Raw genomic sequence first — 26,619 nt, 5'->3', positions numbered from 1 at the left:
TTTGGTGATGGGGTGGCGTTGAAGTCGCCACCGATTATGGAGTGGTGAGAGGGAAAGAGGGCTAGGTGAGCCTGTATTGTGTGCCAGAATGCGTTGGTTGGGGCGTTTGGCGCGTATAGGGTGGTGAACGCATAGGATTGTGTGCCTATCTTCCCTGCAACTGTGAGGTATCGGCCTTGAGGGTCCGCTACAGTCTTCTGTATAGAGAGGGGGCAGGATTTTCTTAGCACTATGGCTACCCCGTTATGTTTCTCTTGCGGAGAGCTGGCAAAGTGGTTAACTTTGTAGTGTCGGCTCAGGAGGGGGAACTGTTTGGCTCGAGTGTAGTGCGTTTCCTGCAGTAGGAGTACGTCGGCTTTGGTTCTATTTGCCCATCTCATAAGTTGGTGTCTCTTAGAGGGGTTGTTTAGACCTTTGCAGTTGATTGATAGGCAGGTCAGAGTGGCTGGCATGCTGGTTGGTGCTGCGATAGACCTTAGCGTGTGGGTTATCTGTCCGCGGGGGGTTGTTTTGGGTTGTGGTGTGTGGGTTGTGGATGGGGGGGGGTTAGGGTGGGGTGTGGGTGAGAAGAGCTGTTTTGGGGGAGTGTTTGTGTGGGGTTAGGAAGGTTGAACCAATGGGGTGGGTGGGGGAAGGTGTTGGGTGGGGCCTGGTCTTACCAGTCAGTTGCCAGGCGTCGAGTGGGCGGTGTGGGTCGGTGTTGTTGGTGTTTGAGTTTTGTGTATGTGGATTTGTTGTTGCCTGTATGTTTTGGTGTGTGTCAAGTGTAGATAGTTGTGTTTGGTTGTTAGAGTTTGTGGGGAGGAAGGTAGTGTGACCGTGTGTCTCCTTCCCCTCTTCCCCGGGCACGAGGTGTCATCTCCACGGGTACGGTGTGTTTGTGGCGGGTTGTATGATTATGTGCTGTGTTGGTGCCGGGTAGTCTTCCGGGTTGTTTGTATGGTAGGGTTCTGGAGTTATGCTTTTTGTGTGTGTGTTTTTGTCCTGTCTGGGGTGGGGTCTTTGTTGAGTCGGCGTATAAGTTCTGGGATTTACGTTTATGGTGGTTATAAACGTTTGTTGCTATCTTCATGGTGGTGGAACTCTCGTGTGGGTGGTCGTGCTATGGCTGTCGGGTGTGTGTGCAGTCGGGTGCGATTTGGTGTGTTCGTAGTTATGGCCTGTAGGCTTTGCTGACTAACCTGTCTGTGACTATTTTTCATTGTAAGTCCCAGTTTGCATGCTGGTGTGCTGTCTTCAGGGTGTCAGGTTTTCATGAAGCAATGGTGTAGCATTGGTAACATAACTTTAACGAGAGTAAACATAAACATAAACAACATGTCATCGAAACTTTTAAACATCACATATATAGTAGGTTCTTAGCATCCTAGCATCATGTGTTCAGGGTGGGTGTTTAGGTCCTGTGTAGGCTGTGGCGGGGTGGACAGTCCCTACTGCCCGGTTCCCGGGTTCCCCTTTTTTTTTGTGGGGGTCATCAACCTGTTACAGTTTGGGTGTTTGTCGTGCAGCTGCACTTCAGAAATGCATGTTACCCCTTAGAGATCTAGCAAGTGGGTGCTTCGTGTCAGGTGTCGGGGGTTAACCCCCTGTTGGTTCGTGGGGTTTGTATGCTGCCCTGCGTTTCTCCGGGGTGGTGCCCTTCTCCCCCCGGCACCCCCTTGCTATAGAGCTCCCTGTAGTGTCTTACGTATTGGTTTGAGTGTGATCATTATGAGCAGTAATATAGACCTTTGTGTATAGTGGTCCCACATTGGGGTATGACAGTATTTCTCTGGTGTATTGTCCTGCGTTTTGCCGGGGTGGTGTCCACCCTTTTTCGGCACCCCTTGCCTTAAGTGTACCTGGTAGTGGCAACTGTATGGGTTTGATTGCGTCAGTCGCAATTATTAACCTGAGCATTGATAAATATTAGCCCGGTATTGGGGTATAGCTGTATATTAACTGGTAAGCCATCTAGTGTGTTGTCTGGGTGTTGCCCGCCTCCCTCCGGCATCCATTGCCTTGAGTATACCCTGTGGTGGCAACCGTATTGATTCATTGGTGTCAGTTGGAGTTCTTAGTATAAACCTTGTTGAACAGTATCCCAGGGTTGGTGTATAGCAATATTGTACCGGCATGTTACCCCTCATTTAGTCGGGGTGGTACCATCTTCTCCCCGTTACCCCCCCGCCTTAAGTATACCCTGTGGTGGCAATCTTACTGGCTCGGTTGTGTCAGAAGTGGGCCTGAGCATAAACATAACTATATGTGAACATTAAACCTTAACCCCATATTGGGGTATAACAGCATGTTATAACAGTGATACTACCGATCTTGGAGTTATTAATGGAGTCCTTGTGCCCGGTCCTTGGCGTGGGTGCCTGGGCTCAGGTAGAATAAAATGAAGGAGTCCTATGCGCACCAAGCGCTGTTGTTCAGGTGTCCTTTTGTGGATGATCTTGCGAGGCCGATGAGGCGTTCTTCTTTGACTGTGTGCGCGCCATGTTTACGCGGGAATCAGTTCGTCGGTTTCGGCTTTCGTTTGCGGTAATTCGGGTGTCTGTCGTCGGGTATCGTAGTTGTAATCCCAGATGTGTCGCGAAGTCCCGCATGTCGGAGACTTGGTGGAGGGAGTAAGTTTGATCCCCTTTTTTTACCGTGATTCGGAAGGGGTGCCCCCACGTGTATCGCCAGCCGGCTTCCAGTAGGGCCGTAGTGAGGGGCTTAAGATCCCGGCGTTTTCTTAGTGTTGAAGGGGCCAAGTCCTGGTAAAATTGGAGCTGTTGTCCCTGGTAAGTTGGTGGGTGATCTCTCGCTGCTTTCATAAGCTGTTCCTTCACCGGGAAATGTAGCAATTTGACGATGATGTCCCTTGGTGTGTTTGAGTTAGGGAATGGAGGCCTCAATGCCCTGTGGGCTCTTTCGATGTAGATGTCTGGCCCTGGGGTGTCCGGTAGTAAGGACTGGAATATTGCTGTGATGGTGGGGAGTATGGCCTCCGGCAGGACAGATTCCGCCAGGCCTCTGATGCGTATATTTTGCCTGCGAGATCTGTTATTTAGATCCTCCATTCCGTCTTCTAGAAATAGGATTCTGTCTTTCAGCATCCCTATGTCTTTGCTGTGATCTAGCACCTGGGTTTGTGTTTCTTTAAGCGCTCTTTCTGTGTCGCCGGTGCGTGAGGCCAGTGCCTCTATGTCGCCTTTGAGGCCTGCAATTTGTTTTTCAAGAGCTGCTGTGGTGTAGGCTTTGATGTCTGCCGACGTTTCTTTCAGCATTAGCCGCAGGTCCTCTTTGGTGAGGGGTGTCGAGTGGGTGCTCTCGTGTTCGCTCTCTTCAGAGTCTGAACCGGAGTTTCCCTGGCTCTGGGCCCAAGATGGCTGCCTGTCTTCCTTTGCCCGGAACATCGTGGCCACGGATGGTGTCGAATCCTTTTTCTTTTTTGCTCCCCCCATGAGGGTAAGTGTTATCTTTGATTGTGGGTAGTTTTGGCACCTGTTTAGCACTTTTGTGGAGGCTGATGGATGTGGATTTCATGCCCGGGGTGAGAGAGCTGAGGGAACACACGTCCTACTCCATTGACAGTTAGGCTCCGCCCCCCTGTGTTATTATTTTTAAGATGTAAATATGTGTTGGAGCGCTCAGTATGCCCAACAACCATCATTCTCTTCTTTTCTATTTAACCCCAACAAAATGTTGTCTTAAAACACAAGGACATTGTGTGTTGAACTGTACTCAAACTGACATAGAACCACTGGTATGGGCAATCAGGCTGTTCCATTATTGTCTATGTAAGGAATAATTGACGACAGGCCGTTGAATTATTAGAAAAATAATGCACCCGAGGTGGTAATGCGGTCAGGACGCGAAGCAGAGTGTCCGTTACACCTCAGGTGTGCATAATTTTTTTCTAATAATCCAACGGCCTGGAGTCAATTATTCCGCTTATACTACAGTTACCACACCTAGAAACATAGTTCAGATGATGTATTTCAAACTTATTATTTAGTATAAGCGGAATAATTGACTTCAGGCCTTTGAATTATTCCATTATTACAGTTGACTACGCGAAGTGATATGGAACTGTAATGCAGTCAAGACTTGTCTGGAACTACTAAAATAATGTACACCTTAGAACGTTCGTCAACCAATCAGATTCAAGCATTCAACAGACCTGTAGTAATAATATCTTTAATGTATGTGTATAATATATTATCACTATATGAATTTAGTTATTACTCGAACATTTGAATATGTAGAAAAACCAGCTTCAAACTGAATTAATGTGATAAAAGGACATTGTAAAATGTCATCTGCAATGTTTTCAATTTTCTTTTTTCTCCCATTTTTTTTTTATATGTACCACATCCTTTGAAGACAAGATGTCCATTGCAATATATACAGAGTAGTGATAAGTATAGAAAATGTGTAAAGTCCTACATACAGTATTGTTTCACTATAAAGGATGCTTGTTTTCAGATACAAAACTGATTTTTTTTTAAGAAAACATGCCTTACCCGGTTACCACTGCCAACTGCTTGTACTGTTGACACGTGACCTCCATTTTACTCCAAAATCTTGCAACAGGATTGAAATTTGTAAGACCAGAACTGTGAACACGTGCCAATATATATATATATAATATAAGCCAAGGCCCCTAATTTTACCCCCAAAAAACTGGGAAAACGTATTGACTCGAGTATAAGACTAGGGTGGGAAATACTGGTAAATTTCTAAATAAAATTAGATCCTAAAAAAATTATATTAATTGAATATTTATTTACAGTGTGTGTATATAATGAATGCAGTGTGTGTGTATGAGTTCAGTGTGAGTCCAGTGTGTGTGTATGAGTCCAGTGTGTGTGTATATGAGTGCAGTGTGTGTATGAGTGCAGTGTTTGTGTATGAGTGCAGTGTTTGTGTATGAGTGCAGTGTTTGTGTATGAGTTCAGTGTGTGTGTATGAGTTCAGTGTGTCTATGAGTGCAGTGTGTGTATATGAATGAAGTGTGAGTGTGTGTGATGCAGTGTGTGTTTGTGTTGGTGGGCATTTTGATTATTGTTATTTTATTAATTATTATTTTAATCATTTTTTGTTATATTATTATTTATTTTATTAATTATTATTTTAATTGTTTTTGTTACATTGTTATTTTTTAATTATTATTAATTTTAATATTTTATTATTATGTATTTATTTTTTCCATCCCCCTTCCCTGCTTGATACATGGCAGGGAGGGGGGCTCTCACTCCCTGGGGGTCCAGTGGCATTAGTAGTTCAGTGGGGGGAGGAGGGGGGCTGGCTGAGAGTTTACTTACCTCTCCTGCAGCTCCTGTCAGCTCCCTCCTCCTCCGCGCCGGTCTGTGCAGCTCCTCTGTCAGCTCACAGTGTAAGTCTTGCGAGAGCCGCACTATGACCCCGCGGCTCTCGCGAGACTTACACTGGGAGCTGACAGAGGTGCTGAACGGACCGGCGCGGAGGAGAAGGGAGCTGACAGGAGCTGCAGGAGAGGTAAGTAAACGCTCTGCAGCCCCCACAGACCCCAGTCTGTATTATGGCAATGTAAATTGCCATAATACAGACACTGACTCGAGTATAAGCCGAGTTGGGGTTTTTCACCACAAAAATGTGCTGAAAAACTCGGCTTATACTCGAGTATATACGGTAATTCTTTTCTTTACATTATTATAATGTTCCAGACATCTGACTTTAGCTTTTCTCCCGGCCCTTCCCACATATTGTGCCCCACATCCACAAGTGATGAGGTACACAACATGCGTCGAAGAACACGAGATACAGCCCTTAATTTTAAAATTCTCAGACGTCTGGGTACTAGTGAACTCTTTATGAATCTTAAAAGTATGTCTACAGGCTTTACAGTTCCCACATGTGTGGAAACCCAAATTGTGTCCCGTTCTTACTTCTCTCTTTTGGAAAGTACTAGGAGCCAAGATATTTTTAAAATTATTACCTTTCTTAAAGATAGTTGTCGGGTATCAAAAATCGACTTCCCAGATACCCGAGAACTATCTTTAAGAAAGGTAATAATTTTAAAAATATCTTGGCTCCTAGTACTTTCCAAAAGAGATGATACGGTGATACGTCCACGTGACCGGAAGGAGCCTGAAAGCGAGGCTTGGGACGCACGTAGAGGCCCACGAGCGACAGCTGATTCTCCTCCATACGGATGGGCTGACGGCAGCTGGAGGAGGAGCAGTCAGACATTTAAAACCCAGCCGGGCGGCAAGAGGATTCTACACAGGAGACTGGACCCTCCATTCGGAATTTACCCATGAGGAAGTCTGTAGGATCTGACGAAACGCGTAGGGTTTGGACCACTGCAGGAGTTTGTTTCTATTTGTATCTTTTTTTATTTATGTTTATTTTATCACTTTACAATAAATTTTGAAACTAGAGAGATGATTTCAATTAGAAGTGCTACTGGATTGATTCCAAGTACCCTAGTCATCTGGAATTTGATGTGCCTTTATACCACCACCACTTTGTAAGTGCTTCTATGTGTAGCTCAGCACTGACTTTTTAACAGTCTACACTTATTATACTCTCACTCTCTCCTACATGTCCATAACATGGAGAAGATCCTCTATCAACTTTATTTCTTTGATGTGCCTTCAATCAATTTTTTTCTAGTGAGTGTGACATTGAAAATCACTTTTCATAAATACTTTAGATCATACACTATGAGATTTATCTCTTTCCTACTGTAGATCTTATATTTTCAGTATACTCACAAACAAGTTTAACCAGGCATATAGCTCTATGGATCTGCTTATTTCATTTCTGTGTGATAGTTTTTAGATGCTGTTTAGGTGATCCCCCACCAAATTAGCAAATAGCTAGACACAAATTCGCTCTCTTATTCAAGAAAATTAGCTTTCTGTAAAATTGTGCGTCTTCCACTGTTGGGATAATTTTCTGTCTCAGAAGACAACAGGACTTTGTACAGAGGTTTTTACAGCCTTCGCAACATGTGGGGTAGCTAGATAACTGAAATGCATCTAAGATGCTCTATCAGGTATTATAAACTTACATTGGATTACAATATAGCATATGGTTCCTAATGAAACCTTATTTTAATGTCCTTCGAAAGCTGTATAAAATGTACATAGCTGTTCTCTCCAGTATCATAGCTGACATTAATAAACTGAGAACATCTGTAACCTAATTCTTACAGAACGGTTCATCAGGTACAAGCTGTAAACAAATTTACCAAGGAGAAAACTATATGGAGACCTTGCAGTGAATCAGATATAAAGATATTGGTTTGAAAGCAATAGAATGTTAAGCACCATGCCCGCTTGTCTATGCCAATTACTTCAATCTAGATTTTCACTTTAATTTATTATTATGGTGTTTGCAGGCTGTATCTTCAAGCACACACATTATCTCTTATATAATTTAATTTAAATTTAGAGGAAAAGTAGCTTGGTTTAAAGGTATACTAAACAAGTTATGATGGGTTGCCCATACATCCAAAATACATTGTCTAATAAAGTAGCAGAATTTCTTTTTCAACACACTGAAATAACAAACCCACTAAAAATAATAGTTTGTAAAAGTAGATTTTTTTTTTAAAATTCAAGAAAACTTCGTGGGTAATAAAAAGTAGATTTTTTTTTAAAATTCAAGAAAACTTTGTGGGTAATTTTGTAAAAAAACAAACATGCAGAAGTAGGCCTAAAATCAACTTGTGACATTAGGTAAGGATGGGAATAAGTGGACTAGTGACATTGGAGGGAGATGGAAAGCAATGTGGGAGGGCTTTAAAGTGTCAGTTTTTCACAAAGTCAAATGAGTTGCTTTGATCTTCTTAGGGTTTATGGACAGGCTTCCTAGGTTAATGTGCAAGTTAAATTGGCAGAATCCAGGGTGCTTTGCAAAAGCGGGGGGGGGGGGGGGGGGGGTATATAAAACAAAGCAAAAAATATACATTTAGGGTGATATCATTTAATACCAAAATAGAAAGCTGTATAATTGCACTCTAAAGATATGCATGACAATTACACCTTTAACCCCTTAAGGACCAAACTTCTGGAATAAAAGGGAATCATGTCATGTCACACATGTCATGTGTCCTTAAGGGGTTAAATGGAACAAAGTCATGTCTGCAAATCTGTAGTGGGTTGAACCTTCGCATTTAATTGTGCTGCAAATATCCAAGCTTTGAAGGTCAAAGTGTCAGTAGTGTTGAAGACTGGCAGGATAGTGAATTTCAAATTTATCATTACTCTCAAAGCTACTTACTTCTCTGCCTAATGCAACATCGTGGAGGAGGCATGGTCTTCTCTGAGATGGTTCAATCCAATGCTCCTCATAGAGTGGACTTAATGTGCATGCATGGCAAGTGCTGGACCTGCATTAAAGCTTCTCAATAAGAAAGTTTTACTTTATACTGACAGCCACTAGCCTGCAATGTGTATATTAGTTTCTTAATACTGCAATGTTTTATATTGCAAGGTTAAAAGGACAGGGGCACTGCACCCAGAACACTTGTTTGAGTTGAAGTGGTCAGGTGACTATAGTGTCCCTTTAACCACAAGGCAAACCGAGGCAGCCAATCAGGGTGTTAGACATGGGCCCTGGAACCATTAATCATCTCTTTATGAAGTGTGTAGGGAGCCCAAAAAGGTAAACTGCGTAGGGCCCCAATAGATCTTTATCATTCTCTGGATAATATAACCATTTTTCAGGATAAGTGGGTAGATTTACAAGATATAGGGCAGGGTTTCACATCATATCATGATTATATCATAAAGCATTAAAGGGACACTATAGTCACCCAGACCACTTAATTTCAATCAAGTGGTCTGGGTGCAGTGTCCCTGTCCTTTTAACCTTGCTATTAAAACATAGCTCACTGCGCATGCCCATTATGACCTCAATGCATTTCTATAAGTAACACTGGATTGGATTGGACTGATCTGCACAAGTAAGTACATTTTTATTTATTTTTATTTGAATGCACCAGGGCAGGAACACCTGAATAAGAGCGGGGACAAGGACACTATAGTGTTGGGGATACAGATTTGTATTTCTAAATCTATAGTGTCTCTTTATCTGGGAGGTTCTTGTCTACAAGGAACGTTGTTCTCTTGGACATAGCACTAGTTGTCAGTCCTGCTAATGTTGGACAATGTTAATGTGTAGTGAATGCAGAGTGTGTGTTAATGTGTAGTGAATGCAAAGTGTGTGTTAATGTGTAGTGAATGCAGAGAATGTGTTAGTGTGTAGCGGATGCAGAGAGTGTGTTGCCCAACCCTTGATGTATCTGCTGGGAATCAGAAATTCTTTATAGCTGCTAATAATAATCACCAGAGAGTAGAACTGATTAGAGCTGGCAAAATAGGAATAAGAAAAGGTTTTGAAGTACAAGGAACATCTGCAATTGGTGCTGCTTGAATAAAGATATTGCCTCTTAATATTTTACATTTAGGGCTAGGGTTAAATGTAGGCCTAAACTCAAATCTCTTTCTAATTCTAGCCATACATGCAGAACGTGATATGCTTCACCATATTGCTATTAAGTTTATAGTCTCAGCATGCCAAACTTTGCAGATGGTTAGCTTTACACTAATTCACTCCTTGCAATATTTGCCCTTAAGCATCAAAAAATTGATTGAAATCCAGACCAATAATTTTAAATAATTTTGTAATATTTTATATTAGCCGCATTGTTCATTTCTGTCAAACATAATCCAATTGCTTGGGGATTTTGGCAATTAAATTCTCAGTTCTATAAAATTAAAAACCTTGAAAATAAAGCTCATTGTTTTGGGATATATGGATGGATAGATCATTTTCTGTTGTTTATTGCCGGAGAGATAAAGAACTTTGAGTGCCTTGCGGAATGTGAGAATGCTCTCTACATCGTTATATAGAGTAGTGGCTTCCAGCCTAGAACCTGGACATTTGCCAGTTCTGTTCCAGTGGAGATACTGAAAAACCTGCAGTGTTAGTGTGTCTTAAAGACCAAGTTGTGAATAACTGGTGTAGAGAGAGAGGGTGATGCATTTTTTTTTATTTATTTGTGCTTTATAGGTTTTGAGATATAAATGTCCTAAAGTCAAAAATACAACACAGTACATCTCAGAACTCAATGAGTTCCCCAATAATATTTTTAGTCTATAACTGAGAAGCCAGATTCTCCTTGGTAATCATGTCTAGTAAATCATGTCTAGTGCTTATGAAGGTCTTTGGGAACTTGTACGATTACGGTCAAATTATTACAGAATAAGGCCCCCCATAGTAATTACAATAGGAAATAAAATGCCTTTGTTTCGATGCTTAGATTAGCCCTTTTATTCCTATGCTATTGAGCTACTAGAGTTACTCTCCCAGGAGACTATCTATAAGCTGAATCAGAAGGACCAAAATGATTCCTTGTTAGGCTCTGCGCACTTTTGCTTATATCACATGTGCTCTACCAAATCTCTCTGAGTGTGGTGATTAAACTATGTTACAAAATATAGCTGTATTACATTTATATTCCGTATGATTGCTAGGACCATATGCGTTACATACAGCTGTAGTTTTCATACTAAAAACAAAACATGGATCTAGTATCATACAAAATAAATATGCACAGTTATTTATAAAACATTTCGTCACTATAGGTGTCCGATGTGTTCTTGCAAAGTAGTGCTTATGCAGTTTTTAATCTCTTAAGAGCCAGTTGACAGTATGTTGTCATAATAATCTGTTAGTTGCCCTTCTCCAAAACTGATGGACAAATAACTGCTATCACCTGTGTGGAGCTGAGAAGGCTTTATAAGCAGAATATTCCATGATGGCATGAGGTCTTTAAAGAGTAGACAGCAAAGTGTAAGTCCATAAGGTGTTAATATGTATAAATCCAGGTAGAAGCATTCTACATGTTTTTAAGGTACACTGTGGGCACTGTGTCTGCTTCACCTAATTAAACTGTTTATAGTGTCTGGAGCTCTCTGGTACCGTCATTTCATTCAACATTAAACAGTTTTCAATGTTTTTATGTTTTAATGCTAATCAAGAGTCCCCAACAGTTCATCCCCTCTGTGCTGCTTTGGCTAATGAGGAAGTATTAGCCTGAGCAGCAATGGGAAGCTGTGATTAGCTGAGAGTGTCAGCTGACTTCTTTTAGCCTATCAGCGTCTCAAATGATGGTATGAATGGGTATGACACGAACAAAGTCTGTATTATCTGCTTTGGCCACACCTCCAGAAGGGGCCTGACTTTGGATGGCCTGGGACCATTATTTAGTGTTAAACTGCTTGAACATGGTTTAACACTGAATACAGGGGACTCCAGGCATATAACCAATTAAAATAGATGAAATAGTGACTACAGTGTCCTTTTAATTGAAGGTTTGTAGCAACTAAAAAAAAAAGGTTAAAACGTTTAACAAGTAAAACTCTCCCCTATCTATCTATCTATCTATCTATCTATCTATCTATCTTTCATGATTAAAGAAATTGTCTTTTTGGAGATAGGGCATGCATTAAATAACACATGCTTTTTTAAAACTCTTGCTTACTAAGTAATTTACCAAATGTCTATTTCTTATGTAAATTTTTCAAATTTTAGTTGGTGAAGTAAATTTTTTTTTTTTCTTTCGGTCCGTGTTTCCTCAATTTATTCATGACGTCGAAGCTGTGGGGACCACTTACACTAAATAACATATCCTCCTTGTAGCAGAATTATTAATTTCAGCTTAATTTCAGACGTGCATCTGGGGAAAAATAGAACAATTATGTAAATTATTTTTTTACTTTGAAACCAAAGTCATGATATCGTGTCAATCAGTATTTTTGGAGCAAAAAAAGGGAAAACCGTAGCTTCAGCTGGAGAAACAGAAAGTGTACCTAACCTACACACTGCACCTAATGTTTGGATGCCCACAGTATGACTTTACGCATGGTGTCCCCCATTTCTTTATTTATGCTACTATAGACACTGCAGCTCATTAAAGGGACACTTCAGGCACCCAGACCACTTCTGCCCATTGGATTGGTCTGGGTGCCAACTCCCACTACCCTTAACCCTGCAACTGTAAATATTGCAGTTTTCATAAACTGCAATATTTACATTGCAGGGTTAACTCCTCCACTAGTGGCTGTCTATTATAGATTTTCTGTGCTATAGCGTCGCTGGACGTCCTCACGCTTGCACATTAGGTCTCCCCCGCTGCCGGCCGCGCATTGGCAATAGGTCTCCCTTACCGGATGACATCGGGGGGGAGCGGGGGCGGACCCTAAACCAGCGCCGAGGGACATAGTCGCTGGATAAAGGTAAGTCACTGAAGGGGTTTTTACCCCTTCAGCAACCTGGGATAAGGGGTGGGAAGGAGAGGGGTCCTGCAGTGCCAGGAACATGGATTGTTTTCCTGGCACTGGAGTGTCCCTTTAATGGCATGATTAAACATAGAGGCTACACTGTGATAGTTGTCTTACATTCCTTAAGATAGAGGCTTCAAAAAGTTTGAAAGAGTTCTATAATATAATGCCCAGGTTCACACCAGTTTTTTGTTTTTTTTAAAGTCCCACGACACTCAACAAAGAGTTCTACCTATGGATTACCCTTGGTCTATAGACTAGTGGATTGCTTTAATATATAATTAACATCAGATTTTGACAAAATTAAAATGTTACACTTTTTGTATAGCATCTATAAGAACAGCTAGCTGATAATAGGCATTTCTGACCAGCTTCTTTCTTTCATTCGTAGTCAATCATTGTAAATTATATCTAGCTTTACCATGTCATCAAATAGCCCTTTTCCCTTAATTATTAGATTCTTTGGTTGTGTTTTCTTTGAGATTTGTTTGATTTTTACGTTCGTATTTTTTTCTAATATCAAATGTATGTCCATTACTCTTATAAATGATACAACGTGTACTAAAATAGTGCAGTTATAAATACAGCTGAATTGGAGAGTTTGTGCACAATTTAAACATGTTTTTAGAGTTAATTGTTATATTCTAAAACTACATTTTTTTTTCATCTCACAGTTTAGTAAATTAATCCTTTTTGCAAATCTCAAATTAGTTAAAACATATTTTTTGTTAAAACAAACATGAGTGATTTTATATTGCATTTATAATATCAAAATAAGCCAGCCAGTGTTTTCTTGATTTATGTTTTTTTTCTATGATTTGATCAATGTGATTCATTAAGCTTAGATTATTTTTATTACCAGATATGTTTATATTAGTTGACTAAGCAATACTTTGCTCACCCCTTCTGGCTTTAATAGAGTTAAAATGTAGAAAATGCCGAATGACACCTTTTGATTAATTCATTCTTCTTATCAGGTTTCTAAGAGTACAAATGACCAGATTTTTTTTTTCCGGGCTGAGTTTTAATGTCACTATGCATGTTTATGGCAATGTTTATGTTATTCATTAACTTTGATGGTTTATCATTAACGTTTATAGTTTATCCATCCCTACAGATACGTTTATTAGCTACTGAGGAAGAAGTTTGTTTATAGTAGTAGGGAGTGAATAAAATGGTATGTTCTGAATGTTCTAAATACTAATGTGAATGATCGCAATATTCTTCAGTGTTTTGTTTTTATCTGTTGGGGTCTTTTTTTTTAAGACATGAACCGATTGGCATTAAAAGAAGCTCTAAAACTGCACAGATGTGAGTCTGCAAGTAGCGTCTATGCTGCCCTATCAGCTTTTGTTTTCAGAACACCCTGATTAACCCCCACTTTTCATGGATCACTGATTCACTGGTAGATCAAGTTTAAACTAGCACATATTAGTACGTTTGTTACCATGAGAGGAACAGTTGGCCATTCTCTTCCCGACTGCTGCCTCTCTACAGTGCTGAATACTGAAGAGAAAGTAATAGAATATGAATTGCAAACTTACAATGGGATTTAAATATTATACTCAAGTTAGCGCTCAATCTAGCATAATAGCCTTAGAAAGACTAAACAATACAGCATCAGTGTACTTTGCACTACTAAGCAGCCGACTCTATCACTACACATACAATTTATTTTATAGACATAGTAAATAAAGAACTGCTTATAAAGAACGATCAGATGATCATTGGCTAAGTATGTTTTGTTTTTCTAATTAGGTTATGTTATTGTTTTTATCATCATCAGCAATTTCTACAGCAATGCATTATAGGAATTAACTTATAACATGTTTTTGTAGTTAATTTGGATTTTTGTTAAAGAGGTAAAATGTTTGGTATCCTTTGTTGATGCATCTTCACTAAATATAAGCAATTGGATTGCAAGCATATTACTATGGAAAGAAAGCTGTAATAATTAATTTGGTTTTAGATATATTTGTGATACTCACTGCCAACAGCAAAGTAATTTAACACTGCAATTCACACAAAACATGTATCATTTTAACAGATTAAATGGTGAGCCGTCCCAGTGGATTCAAATGTAATGGTCAGCTTTACCTGTAGATGAATAAGAAACACCTGTTTACGCCAGTCATGCATTATTCAGTATTGTAATCAAAATAAAAAGGGCAGTCTGCTAAAGGGAATTGAGAGTTAAAGCAAGCTAAAGATTTTCTTAGGCAGGAGATCGCCTCTTCCCTATGGAAATTGTTGGTGGTGAGGGTACAGCTGGGCAAGGTTGCCTAATAGAGAGGGCCTAGTCAGCACATGTCAACTGATGCATCTCTTTTTAGTGGGCTCCCTTATGCCTTCAGACAAACTATCAAACAATTCTCTTTTCAGAATACCATTGCAGTAATAGAGCTGCCATGTTCACTGTAATATACTAAAGATGACAAAAATCTTTTGTGATGGAGCTCCCGTACTCTGACTGAGTACCCCCGCCAAGTTCACTTCCTCACTGCCATAGCGGACTCTTGAGTACTTCAGCCCCAGTTGCTGAAGCTTGACTGGGGTCTCTCCAGAGCTCTTCCATCCTATCAGACTGCAGCTCCCTTGTTCCAGTCAGGTATTGTCACCTCTACCTCTTCAGTTTCGTTCCCAGGCAGGTATCAACTCCTTTGCTTATAGTGATTCCAGCTCCTTTAGCTACTGCCTTTATCAAGGCAGTTGTGCCTCTCAGGTATAGCTCTTTTGCACTTTTTCCGGGCTAGTTAAAGTGACCATACAGCCAGCAAACCGGTCTGAAGATGTTGTCACTGAGATCCCTGAACAAATCTACACAGGACACAAAGTTCCAAAAGGAACTGACCTACAGTAGTTTATTTTTTAACTTGGACTAGCCTTTGGAGACTAGTCCTTAGACATGTGGTGACAACCATAAAAATATAAACAACATACATAAGGTGAATAACAAGTAACAATAATTTCTCAGATATATAACATAATTACAACTTTCCAAACTATGTGAAAACAGATACATATATATATATATATATATATATATGGAACATTTCATTTTTGCACTTTCCTAATTTGCATATTGTGATTATACAAATAAATGCATTTCTAGTTTCCACCAACAAAGGGCAACAGAGAGCCTGAAAGAATCCACATTTAAAATAAGGAAATCCCAACCTCCCAAACCAGGGGGTTAAAAGCAGTCTGAATGATCCCCGTGTACCTGCCTCCCAAAACAGAACCCCATTCCAAGCCAGGGCCCGTAGTCGGGGATGGGAAGGAGGCTGACCTCGACCTAGAAGACTAAGAATAATGTACCTTAGTGCTGATACAGATTAAAAGTTATAAAAGTTATGGGATATTGCAATTCTGTCTTTAACTACTGCAGAATTGCAGGAATTTAAAGAAATCAAGGGATGAGAACTGTATTTATTGAGACTGACATTTTAAAACTCAAAGTTCTACACCAATTAGCTGCTTGATTTTTATTCATTTCTTATAGCCAATCGGTATACGGATAGAAATCAAATTATATGAAACCAGGGGGCTGCACTCACCTGAACATGCATAAATGGGGTGCTGCTGGGGGCCAATTTATACAATACACAAGATCCAGTGCACTCACTTATCTACTAAACAGCAACTTCAATATTGACAGACTTTATTAGTTTAAAAAAAAAAAAAAACACCTAATCTAGGCAAAAATAATGGGTGTATAGTTACATTATAAATCAAATTATAGTCAGGGACAAGTAAAAACACATATGTGATGCCACTAAAAAATAATAATGTAACATTTTTAAAATTATTATTTTGTAGACATACCCCCAATGAAAACATGTATGCATTTCTTTAACACTCATTAGAATACTCCCCAATCGGCATTGACAGTATCTCACCATTGTCTCAAGACTGTTACTTTCAAATTAAATGTATACAGGAGGCCTTGCTTTTGCTACGTGTTGGCGTGATGAAGGAGCGCAGTAGCAGGCCAAATGCATACGTCCCAACATTTCCAGTTGACAAAAAGGGATACTTTCATTTTAGGGGTGTGAGTGGGGGTGTTGCCATGAGCGAGGCTGTTTGGAGAAATTTTAGGTTTTACTTAATAATAACAATTTATGCAACTAAAATATAATTTAGAACAAGAACAAGGTATCTTATTTACTCAGACTGATTTCTAAATACATTTATTGTAATTTAAAGACATATTAAAGTGAGTTTAATTGCTGTGGAGCTCTGTTATACACTCACACACCAACAATATGGAGCTTCTAAAAATTAGGGACATTTGGGGAAAAAAAGAGGAACTGAGGGATCTGGGCCTTGTTATAATCTTTGAGTTTTATTGTGCAAGATAGAAGACTTATAAGTTAAACATATTTATTGCATGAATTATAGAGGCCAAATACCCTTACCAGGTTTGCCGAGCTGTGTTCCGGCAAAATAATGAGGTATTGCAGTTTATTGTAATATTTTTTTTATTGAACTAACAGAAATTTGTAGTGTGTGAAAGAGACAAGCTTTCGGGAGTTCCTCCATTTATCACGCTTATAGCATGACAAACTATGTTCTCCTAGCTGTTGAGCTGCAGCTCCTACTGCTATCAATTGACCATAGCTGAGCAGAAAAGTACATGGATCATAGTACAGTAGTGCAGAGGTCAACACCATAAAATATATGAAAAGTAAATGAAAAGATGGGATAAACAGAATATGTTTGTATGTATGTGTATATGTGAAGTGAATAACATTGATTATATCGTTACAATTGCACCTGTCAAAGGGTGGTGTATATTAGGCAGCAAGTGAACAGTCAGTTCTTGATTTTCATATGTTGGAAGCAGGAAAAATGGGCAAGCGAAAAGATCTGGGTGACTTTGGCATGGGTCAAATAGTGGTGGCTAGATGACTGGTTCAGAGCAGCTCCAAAACGGCAAGTCTTACCAGTATGCAGTCCTTAACACATACCAAAAGTGGCACAAGGAAGGACAACCGGTAAACTGGCATCAGGGTCATAGGCGCCCAAAGTTTATTGATGCACGTGAGGTTCAAAGGCTAGCCTGTCTGGTCTAATCACACTGAAGAGCTACTGTAGCTCATATTACTGCATATGGGACTGCGTAGCTACAGACTAGTCAGAATGCCCATTATGACTCCTGTCCATGTAAGCATCAGAACTGCACCATGTAGCAATGTAAGAAACTTGTCTGGTCTATTAATCACGTTTTCTTTTAGATGAACGTTTTCTTTTAGGATGGCAGTGTGCGTCATTTACCTGGAGAAGAGTTAGCAGCAGGATGCACTATGGGAAGAAAACAGGCCGGCGAATGCAGTAATATGCTTATGTTCTACTGGGAAGCTTTGGGTCCTGGCAATCATGTGGATGTTACTTTCACACGCACCGTCTACCTAGAGATTGTTGCAGACGATATATAGCCCTTCATAGCAATGGTGTTCCCTGATGGCAGCGGCCTGTTTCAGCACAATATTGCATCCTGCCACATAATTTCTCAGGAAGAGTTTGAGTAACATGACAAAGAGTTCAAGGTGTTGCCTTGGTCACCAAATTTCCAAGATCTCAATCCGATTGTGCATCTGTGGGATGTGCTGGAACAACAAATCCAATGCATAGAGGCTCCACCTCACAAGTTTCAATATTTAAAGCACCTGCTGCCAATGTATGGGTGCCAGATACTACAGGACATGTTCAGAGGTCTTGTGGAGTCCATGCCTCATCTCATCAGAGCTGTTTTGGCAGCACAAGGAGGACCTACATGATAATAGGCAGATGGTTTTAATGTTGTGTCTTATCAGTGTGTGTGTGTGTGTGTGTGTGTGTGTGTGTACACACACACATAGTAGGGTTGCACGCACCTAGTCATGCATGCATTGTAAGGGTGATGCTGGGGCCAATATATATATATGTATATTTGTATGTGTGTGTGTTTGTATATGTTTGGAGTTTAAGTTTTGTGTGTTTATTATCCCACTTATGTTGCCTAAAGTTTGGTTATTTAATCATGTTAACATGGAATTCCCTTTAAAATTGGTAATGGTTTTGCATTCACAAATCAACCAACCAAACAATGCAGTTTAAGGACACAAGGTAACATTGAGTATAAATATGATAAATACTCGCCCCCACTGCACTTCTGGACAGCATCTTCATGAGATGCTCTGGAAGAAAACAACATATGGGTATCTTTTTTGCATCATTCCTTGTGTAAGCATACCCAATCACGGAGCAAACGTGGGAATAATGTAACATTTTGAATTTGCATCAAATGCCAAGCTGTGTCAGCAAGCCCTAAATATTTGATGCATATAAAAAAAAAATGTATCTAATGTCCCTTTTAAATTTCTGTCTATGGTCTATCTAATTTTATCTAATTGTATGTATAAGTAAAACATGCACTGCTTGTGTTCGCTATTAACCTCACCTTTACAAAACCCGATTTAAGTGAAAAAAAAATAAAGTGTGTGGTTTTGTATATAAAAATATATTTAGACAATTTCCATGAAACAGACACTCTAAAAATGCTTTTTGTTTTTTCAAGGGTTCAGAATAGTGCTAAATAAATAAATAAATGAAGTGTCAGAAGCTCGGCATTTAATATGGGTTCAGCTGGCAGTGTAACTCTCTCACTGTTGATTACCTACACTTTCCATGCTAATATAGCTAATTCCTTTACATCTGCTCTCCAGAGATGGCATTAAGAAATGCAGTCTCCTATATAATATGCCAATATTGCTACGACACCTACTAAGATTTAAAGAGCGTAACCAATATTTATTAAGCAACGCTTTTCCATGTAAATAAAGCATGGAGGACCCACGAGGGATTATACTGTTGAGTTAACGGCACAAGATGCCTATATTTTCATAAAGTGGCTGCAAAGACTTCCCCAGAGCTAAATTTGAGACTTTAGATGCAGTCGTTGCTTTATTTTAATGAACATGAGCTCATCTGGAGTTTTAATTTATGCTAGTACTGTGACACTGTAGGTAATAATTTACTGTTTAGAATGATTACCAGCATGATATTTGTTAAATGAAATTTAAAAGCCAAACACGGGGAACATTTGTAATTATTTAAAAAGAGAAATTACATGTATTTTTTTTTTTTAAGTTCTACTAATTATGCATGAGACCTCAAATCAAGTTATTTCTAGTAACACTGATCTGTAATAGAAAACTGAAAAAATATACGTCAATACTAATGTAATTAATACACCCTATTGGGAAAAAAATAGATATGTTCCAAAACATTGTAAAATCTTTTATTTATTTATTTATTTATTTTAAAGACCCGGTAACTGAATATTAATTGTCATGTCTCAATCTCACAAGTCAATTTCGTATAACACCAACTGTTTTGGTTTAATGATAATTTTATTGAAGTTGTTTTGCAGAGAAATAAATTAAAATTAATAGGGCAACTGACAGTGGGTTGTTAAAATTAATTACGTTGCCATTTTCTATCCGTTTGGTTTACAAGGCTTGGTAGGAGTAGTGAATTTCCTGAGCACCTGCTCCTGCTGTGGCTAAGTGATATGGAGTTTACAAATTCAGAAAATTGTAGTATCAAATCTCCGTACCAACTGTGCAGCACCTCTCCCATTAAATCCCTGCTGAGAGGCGTTTCCCATCAAATCCCTAGAGGATATTTTTCTTCTCCCCTTCCATCCGTTTGAACTTTGACCTAGACTTTTCTCTTCGTTACCATCACATTATATGCTATAGGTGATCTTGTAATGGTTCATCATTGCTAAGTGTACATACTCATGGACTCATCAGCAGGTCAATAATTCACTAGCCCCAGGGCTGTTTAGGTGTCCTTTTCAGTTTGTCTCATACAATCACTACTTGTTTTGTTACCAGATTCTCAAAACCCATTCCAAATTCGAATATATATATATATATGTATATATATATATATATACACTCTTTTTTTTTAATTTTTTTTTTTAACTTCTTAGCCGTTGTAAAGCAACACTTTAAATAAGTGCATTAATCATGTATCATGTTGAAATACAATGTTGCTGTTTGGTTTTATTTAATTTTTTTGTCTTTTAAAAAAAATGTTTTTAAATATTCCTTTAATTGCTTTCCAATCTATAAATTAAACAGTTTTTTCAGGCAGACTGTGTAGGAAACTATAGCAAAATGAACAGCGATTTTTTTTTTAAATTAATTTGGTTTGATGAATCTGCAGTATGTGCCTTTTTTTTTTTTTTTACAACATCTAATGATTTGATTATTAATTTATTCATATATATGCACAATCCTCGTGTGGCACTGGGAGCTATAATTAGAGCATAATTATATAAAAAAAGAATTAGGAAAATGTATTTATAATCGTTGAAATATATAGATATACATTTTTTTAACTTATTTTGTATGTAGCATGGTGCATTTGTTTAAATAATTATATATACAATCATATATAATGCTTATGATAATAGTCATAAATCAAAACAATATAATTAATACTATATACATTTTCAATGTACTGCAGCTTTGTTTTTTTTACATTGTGCAGGCTAAATTGCTAGCAGAGCTATAGAAATACTTAATTGAAAGTAAATAAAAACTCCACTGTACATCTGTCCACCCACAGTGTTCCTAATGTGGGCATTTGGTGGTATAGCAATATTAAATAATTAGTCCAAATGTTTGTCATACTAGGGTTTTATGCTTTAAGTCATACAATACATCCCACCAACACCAACTTTGCAGTAATACATCAAAAAAGTAAACTTATAGAAGGGGCATTCAAAATTGTGAAAAATGTTGTGACCCTTAGATCAGGTGACTTCAAGTGATCACGTGATTTGAGTAATCAAGAGGATGTGAGCATAAAAATAGGACATCCTCCAGGGCATTGGTTAACCCTGGACTTCCCACGGAGGACCAGTGGCCTAACGGGCCGAGAGGCTTGTCTCACCCTAGGCACCACAACTTGAGTTACCTATGCCTATAAATATTGATGCCCACCATGTTTTATTTTTTCTGTTTTTACACATTACCTATTGTTTAGTGCCCTTCAATCACCCAAGATGAAGAGGCACTACTAGTTGTATTATGACTAGTCAGGCGACGTTGAATAGCATATATTTATCTGTAGTCTATAACATGCGTAAAAACGTGCATATTTTATTATTTCGTATTATTATGATTAACACGAGACATGTATATTACACCATAAGCACAAGTGAGCTAATCTCTGATACTCAAAAATATACGCATACTAATACTGATAATATGTTCTCACTGTGCACACTGCTAATATGTTTTAAGCTTTAGTCTATAACTAACGTAAAAAGCATGGCTATTTTATTATTATTTTCTTTATTATGCTTAACACGAGAATTATATAAGCTAACCATTGGATGTTTAATTAGTTGCTCTCCTCACAGATACTAGACAGCATTGTTTGGAAAATTACCCATTTAACTGAGCATACCAATATTATAAAAATTGTGCCTGTATTTCATTTGTCCCGCATGTTCAGCGAGGAAAATGCCTGAGGACTGCTCTCGGGGCACCTCAAAACTGCTTGTAAACTTTATGTGCATTACAAAAAAAAAAAAAAATAGGACATCCTGGATAACTGACGATATCATGTGCTGGACCGTTTATTGAGACTTTACAGGTTTATGGATTCTGTTTTCTGGTATCCTCTTATGTTACCAGAAAGTGACTGCTCAATATATATTTTATGTATTGGACTCACTGATATAGCAGCCTGCATTGTTTGTGGACAGGCAGTTAAATGTGCATTCTTATAGTTAGAAATGATAGCAGACAACTTAAAGGACCACTCTAGTGCCAGGAAAACATACTTGTTTTCCTGGCACTAGAGTGCCCTGAGGGTGCCCCCACCCTCAGGCACCCACTCCCGCCGGGCACTGGAAAGGGGAAAGTGTTTAAAACTTACCTTTTTCCAGCGGTGGGCGGAGAGCTCTCCTCCTCCGAACCTCCTCTTCTCCTCCCCGTCGGCTGAATGCGCACGCGCGGCACGAGCTGCGCGCGCATTCAGCCAGTCACATAGGAAAGCATTCATAATGCTTTCCTATGGACGCTTGCGTGCTCTCACTGTGAAAATCACAGTGAGAATCACGCAAGCGCCTCTAGCGGCTGTCAGTGAGACAGCCACTAGAGGAAATAGGGGAAGGCTTAACCCATTCACAAACATAGCAGTTTCTCTGAAACTGCTATGTTTATGAAAAAATGGGTTAACCCTAGAAGGACCTGGCACCCAGACCACTTCATTAAGCTGAAGTGGTCTGGGTGCCTAGAGTGGTCCTTTAAGCAAATTGTATTGTTTAATCTACATATTTTACTGGCTATCTGTACTTACTTAAAGGGAGCTTTGCCAATCGCCATATTTTATGGATGTCCGAGCCTATTTAATAAGCAATGCAAAATATATCCACACAACTGCAATATTTAAAGGACACTCCACTGACGAAATACAAAAAAAAACACTGTTTAGTAGATATACATCAAATATAAACTTGCATACATTTAATAATGCATTTTTTTCATTTCATTTTTGCATTTTTTTGTAGCTGTCCAATCACAGACTTCCCAGTGCAGCACAATGAGAAGTCTTTGCAAGGCAGTTGCTGCTTTTTAGGGTTTAGCTCTACTGCGCTAACAAAACCAGGAAGTAAAAGGACGGTTTGTCTGATTGACAGCCTAGTGTGCATAACCATGTTTATTTATAAAAGTTTCAATTTCTATTGAAATCTGCACTTTTTTTTCTAAATGAAAATAATAGGACACACTCTGCACACATAAAGCTTTTCAGCAAGCTAAAGTGATTTAGATTTTTGGAGTGTCCCTTTAAATTATACTGTAATTTTATTTTATTGAAATATGGCAGGTGATTACGTTTAAACTGTATCATAATTTTATTTGGGAGAATTATGGCAGTTGACTCTATATTGTTGTATGCATTTACATTTTATTTCTAATTTACATTTCTAATGTAGCTAAATGTTATTTGCATTTTTTAGGATTTCCAAATAGACCGAAGTCTTTAAAGGTAATCATTAACCCACACAGCCATAAAGGAGAAGCTACCAATATCTATTATGAACACGTTGAACCTCTCTTCAAGCTTGCCAACATCCAGACGGATGTTACAGGTAAGTTTGTTTCAGTAAATCAACTAAACAGAGGCAGAAAAGATCACTAGGCAACCAAGACAGGCTGAATTTTCAGTTAATCCCTGTGGCTTTTAGCTGCAGTTTAAACTAAATCAGGTTACATATCCTGTATATTTATATTGTTCTATCTTCTCTTGTGCTGCAATCAGTTTACTTTGTTCAAATGTTTCTTTTCATCCAAATCTAACTTATCTAAATTATATGTAAAAACTTTACTTTTTCAATTTTGATTCAAATGTAAACCCAAGTTTTGTTTTCGAATGCTGCAATAAACCCATGTTTTTTTGTTATTTAATATCTTTAATTTACAGTACTGTAGAGGTGACAGTCTGTTCATTTTTTCAGTCTTTATTTATTTATTCATGGTTAGGTTTCTAGCATTTGATCAGCACTCTGACACATCATATCTTAATATGAAACACGTTCATTCCTTAATTATCCTTATTACCCTCAAGCTGTTTCACATCTAAATGACTGTATCAACCTGAACACGTAGGGATTCATATATATTCGAATATGTTTTACTCAATCAGAATCTGTAATGTGCCTTAATTTTCATTCATTCTATATGCATTGGATAGATACGGTGGATTATGATTTTAAAGGGAAACTGTTACTTCTCTAGACATGACCTTTCCTTTTTCTGTCACCCTAGAGAATTATATTTCCACATTTCTGTAGTGAACAAATCAGCAGGGATAAGTAAAAGAAACAAACAAAACATACATACATACATACATACATACATACATGTGGGTGACTTCCTCTCTGTGATTATTCAGATGTGGATGACATCTACACAGTAATACCATGCAAACACATACACACTCAGTTACATATGCTTGGATGCGGATGGTGCGGATAGATTTATTTTACTTGCTGTGCCCGGTGTGCCTGGGTACAGGTGTATAAATTAAGATCTAAAGAGGTGATATATAAGGAAGAACTCCTATAAATAGCTAACTTTTAAGTTCGCTATTTGTTGTTCAAAAATCTTACAAGTTACAGTTTCTCTTTAACAGAAATTGATTACATCGAGTATTTCTTGGATACTATAAATTAAAGAGGAAAAAAAACATGCCATAATTCCATGCTCTTGAATTCTTTGGTCTTTTCTGATAATATATATAATAATCAGTAGACATGCGCATTATTGCATTTCAACTTCTTCAAACTAATCAAATTCCTTTTAATTCTACACCTAAATTATTGCTCTATATGGGCTATACCTGTGGAATAAGACTCCACCAGTAACTCCTGGATGGATTGATTCGTTTGGGCGTAGATTAATCGTTTGGGCGTAGATTAAAAGGAATTTGATTTGTTGGAACCAGCTGAAACACATTAAAGGGAAACTCCAGTGCCAGGAAAACAATCCGTTTTCCTGGCACTGGGGGGGTCCCTCTCCCTCCCACCCACCAAACCCCAGTTACAGAAGGGGTGAAAACCCCTTCAGTCACTTACCTGAGGCAGCGGCGATGTCCCTCGTCGCTACCTCCTCCTCCGCACCGCTCCTCCCTCTGATTCCGTCGGCCGGCGGGCGAGACTGACCCCGCCCACCGGCCAAGGAGACCTAATGTGCCACGCATGCACATTAGGTCTCCCCATAGGAAAGCATTGAAAACAAATTTCAATTTGGGCGTAGATTAAAAGGAATTTGGCTCCTTCCCTGGTGGTCTAGTGGAATTGGTAGTTCCGTGGGGGGGAGGAGGGGGCTGTGAGAGAGCGTTACTTACCTCTCCTGCAGTTCCTGTCAGCTCTCTCCTCCTTACACTGGGAGCTGACCGAGGTGCTGAACGGACGGCGCGGAGGAGGAGGGAGCTGACAGGAGCTGCAGGACAGGTAAGTAACGCTCTCTCACAGCCCCCACAGCCCCTGACACTGACTCGAGTATAAGCCGAGTTGGGGGTTTTCAGCACAAAAAATTTGCTGAAAAACTCTGCTTATACTCGAGTATATACGGTACATATCGATACGCTTTACCAAGATTAAGTTTATGCACAAAATACTTGCTAGATATGAAAGGTTGCTTGATGCATATATATAGCAGTAGCGTTACAAACAGGCTAGTGTAGTTTGATTATAATTGGTATTCAGGCTAGGTCTTGCGATGTCGCTTTGATGCCGTTTTCACCCCGGCCGTTAGGAACTACCAGTGCTGCCTCAGTGGGGAGCCGTCATTGTGGTGTTGCTGGGACCTCCAATACAGGGGGAGTTCCGCTGCTATCCGGTACCTGCTCTGTCCGTTTCATGCAGCAGTGGGTGAGTGTCCACCAGAGCAGGCAGCAAAACACAGTCCAGCCCAGCCGCTCTCTGAGCCGTTCGCTGGCTTCCCTGGTGTTGCAGCTGTGGTACGGAGTGCTTGTCCCGCTTGGTCCCCTGGGGGCCGGTGTCAGCCGCGATGGGGGGTCTGGCGTCATCCACACACGGTTGCTGCTGCAGGGGTCGTGCTGTTGCAGGCCGAGTGGGAGGTGAGTAGGAGGTCTGTCTCGCCGCTGAGGTGACACGCTTGGGAGTAGACTCGGTCCCTTCATACGGCAACGGCTGGTCTGTTGTGTAGCCCTCTCCCCCCAGGGCAGCCGCTGACATCGCTGACTTGAGTGGCTGTGTTAGTGGGTAAAGGTACTCCCGCTTCCCTGTATGGCAGGGTCTGGAGGCAGGGGTTGCAGTGTCGGCTGTGAGCGTGGGGAGTGAGCTGTTTCTCCCTGTTGTCTCCTGTGCACATGGCCTCCGCCACCTTGGGCATGGCTGTTAGGCCCCCTTGCTTCAGCCGCCATGTCTTCATCAGGGCCTTGGGGTGAGGACCGGGATCACCCCCACCGGTCCAGAGGGGGGGGGGGGGACAGGGCCTTGTCCACTGGGTTCTGTTAGGCAGGAGGACAGTGGGGCAGCGGCCGTCTGGCCCCCTCACCGCCAGAGTAGGCCTCGATTGGGGCATCAGCGCCCTCTCCTCCAGGGGACTGCAGCTCGATAAGCCAGCCTCACTCTGGATCCAGTGTCCCTTTAGCTCCATGGACCGCCGCTGGTGGTTGGGTCTGGAGCTGGAAATCATTGTTTCAAAGCTTAGAGTTTGATGGCTTGCAGGAGCTCAGCGTACATGTTTTTTTTAATGCTGTATTCTGTATATTC

The 26,619-nt window shown here is 39.8% G+C and overlaps 1 protein-coding gene across 1 annotated transcript in view; it reads left to right on the top strand.

Annotated features, from left to right (window-relative positions):
• Window positions 1-26,619, top strand: part of CERKL (ceramide kinase like) — a 143,322-nt gene that overhangs the window by 64,714 nt on the left and 51,989 nt on the right. Inside the window, exon 3 of the mRNA XM_063429794.1 lies at window positions 23,338-23,469. Within this exon, the coding sequence (XP_063285864.1) occupies window positions 23,338-23,469 (132 nt within the window). The remainder of the gene's footprint in view (window positions 1-23,337; window positions 23,470-26,619) is intronic.

The sequence above is a fragment of the Pelobates fuscus genome, chromosome 8, assembly GCF_036172605.1.
Source record: "Pelobates fuscus isolate aPelFus1 chromosome 8, aPelFus1.pri, whole genome shotgun sequence".
Taxonomy (NCBI): domain Eukaryota; kingdom Metazoa; phylum Chordata; class Amphibia; order Anura; family Pelobatidae; genus Pelobates; species Pelobates fuscus.
Note: the sequence above shows the minus strand (reverse complement) of the source record. Positions and strands in the feature narration are given on the sequence as shown.